Source organism: Carassius gibelio, chromosome B4, assembly GCF_023724105.1.
Source record: "Carassius gibelio isolate Cgi1373 ecotype wild population from Czech Republic chromosome B4, carGib1.2-hapl.c, whole genome shotgun sequence".
Lineage (NCBI taxonomy): Eukaryota > Metazoa > Chordata > Actinopteri > Cypriniformes > Cyprinidae > Carassius > Carassius gibelio.
The window spans coordinates 28077113-28079612 of record NC_068399.1 but is presented as its reverse complement, the minus strand read 5'-3'; the positions used below and the strand labels follow the sequence as shown (position 1 = coordinate 28079612).

At 44.8% G+C, this 2500-nt stretch overlaps 1 protein-coding gene across 1 annotated transcript in view; it reads right to left on the bottom strand.

The window, feature by feature from the left end:
- Positions 1–2473, bottom strand: part of LOC127956253 (mitogen-activated protein kinase kinase kinase kinase 5) — a 4392-nt gene extending 1919 nt beyond the window's left edge. The window contains exons 1-6 of the mRNA XM_052554081.1: positions 2412–2473; positions 2225–2327; positions 1712–1770; positions 1462–1565; positions 441–618; positions 256–324 (exon numbers count right to left, since the gene is read on the bottom strand). Of these exons, the coding sequence (XP_052410041.1) occupies positions 256–324; positions 441–618; positions 1462–1565; positions 1712–1770; positions 2225–2327; positions 2412–2424 (526 nt within the window). The 5' untranslated portion in view covers positions 2425–2473. The remainder of the gene's footprint in view (positions 1–255; positions 325–440; positions 619–1461; positions 1566–1711; positions 1771–2224; positions 2328–2411) is intronic.
- Between the last annotated feature and the right edge of the window lie 27 nt (positions 2474–2500).

The following is a 2500-nucleotide window of genomic DNA, read 5'->3' as shown; positions in this document are numbered from 1 at the left end:
TGAGTCGTAACTCTCATAAAGAATATCTCGGTGGATTTGAGACTCTAGTCTTTGCAACATTACAGATCTTCTTCTTTATTCACCAAGAGCTTGTAACACTCCAAACAGAAAGGAGAAATTGAAATCACATCGTATGACCCCTTTAAACACATTTTGTATAATAATGAGCCAAGATTGAGAGATCATACACACACACACACACACACACACACACACACACAGTATATATTCCAGACACAGTCACATGATACTCACTGTCCATCAAAACTAGCAGTGTGTCGCTGTCCAGCTGATTCAGCTGAACTCTGTCAGCGCAGCGGTTCTCTGAGAAACACACACACACACACACACACACAGAGAGAGAGAGAGAGAGATGCGTGAGACATTCTGCAGCGCTGCATGAGTGTGTGTGTGTGTGTGTGTGTGTGTGTATCCATTACCGAGTCCAGTATCAGCGAACCAGGACGTGTTGGAGTTCAGGTCGATGTAGTCCAGCTGGACGGGGTGTGACGGCCCGGATCCTCTGCTCACCCGGATATAAACCTGAGGATATTCCTGATCCGGAGCCACCATCATCTCAAACAGACGCAGCGGGGTCGGCAGAGGGAAGTCAAATTGCTGTGAGACAGAACAGAGAACATGATGAAACTGATGATCTTATTCATTAAAGACACATTAAACTGATCAAAGGTGACAGTAACAGACTTCTGTTCTTCTGAACTTTCTGTTCATCTGTGAATCCTGAAAAATCAAATACATCACAGTTTCCACAGAAATATTGAGCAGCACAACTGTGTTCAACACTGATAATAATCAGAAATGTTTCTTGAGCAGTAAATCATCATATTATTCTGATTTCTGAAGATCATGTGACACTGAAGACTGGAGGAATGATGCTGAAAATACAGCGGAGCATCCCAGAAATACATTACACTTTAACACAGATTCACACAGAAAACAGAGGATTTACACTAGAATAATATTTCACTGTACTTTTCTGTTTTTTTTTTATCAAATAAATGCCACTTTGTTGAGCAGATGAGACTTCTTTCAAAAACCTTAAATGGTGATGTACGTCACAAAAGTTGATTTTACACAAACATTTTAGTTTACTGTCGACAGAAAGCAAGATCGTTGCGACACACAGAGTGAGACTGAAGTGAGAAACATATTTATAACAGAACAGATATGTGCTGACGTGTGTGTGTGTGTGTGTGTGTTTGTGTGTGTGTGTGTGTGTGTGTGTGTTTGTGTGTGTGTGTGTGTGTGTGTGTGTTTGTGTGTGTGTGTGTGTGTGTGTGTGTGTGTGTGTGTGTGTGTTGTGTGTGTGTGTGTGTGTGTGTGTGTGTGTGTGTGTGTGTGTGTGTGTGTGTGTGTGTGTGTGTGTGTGTGTGTGTGTGTGTGTGTGTGTGTGTGCGGTGGGCGAGTGATGTGAAAGGTCACACTGTCTGTGTTCCTCACCTTGATCAGCATGAACTTGTGCATGGGCTCGTACCACTGCAGCAGAACCACGCTGGACTCCAGCGCACAGCACAGAAACACACAGCCGTTCTGAGCGTTATGAGCTGCACACACACACACACACACACACAGCCAACAGTCATTCGTTTACAGAGCTGCTGAACATACTTAAACCAGTGTGAATCATTCTGATAACCAGAAGCTTTCTGAAGCTGCTTAAAGTAGAAGTGATGAAGATTTCTGGCCTCACCCACTGAACACGTCCTGCATCCCTTTGTGTCTGGAATCTTTGTGCTGACTGCGGACTTCCTGTTATGAGACGATGAGAGGAGCGAGATTAGACTGAGTGTGTGTGTGTGTGTGTGTGTGTGAGAGAGAGAGAGAGAGAAAGTGTGTGTGTCGGTGTGTGTGTGTGTGTGTGTGTGTGTGAGAGAGAGAGAGAGAGAGACAGAGAAAGTATGTGTGTGTGTGTGTGTGTGTGTGTGTGAGTGAGAGAGAGAGAGAGAGAGAGACAGAGAAAGTATGTGTTATGTGTGTGTGTGTGTGTGTTTGCTCTCTTTTGGTTAGCCTTAATTTGGGTCATTAAGTCACAACAAAGTTCCGTTAAGAGTGATGTATATTCTGTGTGTGTGTGTGTGTGGTTTCTCAGTTTTCTTGCAGGTGTGGTCAGAATCAAACACACATCGGTAAATGTGTTGCTGCAGAAAGTGTGTGTCATGCTCATAACTCAAATGCATACAATGTAACAGAAGGAGGCGGTTACCGTGGCAACAGCCTGTGTGTCGGCAGGGCAACGATGCGATGCTCTCTGCGCGTCTGTTCGTACAGCTCCTTCAGCGAGTGTGAGTGCAGCTGAGACGACTTCCCTGTTTCACAAAACTCTCATCAGCCCTTCATCACACACACACTTCCCATCATCATCTTCATCATCACACAGGTGTGCTCCTCACCTGAGACGGACATTAACACGCCGCCGATGGTGTACAACCACACACACTTGCCCGGAAACAGCTGGGAAAGAGCAGAAGTAGATTAAAGG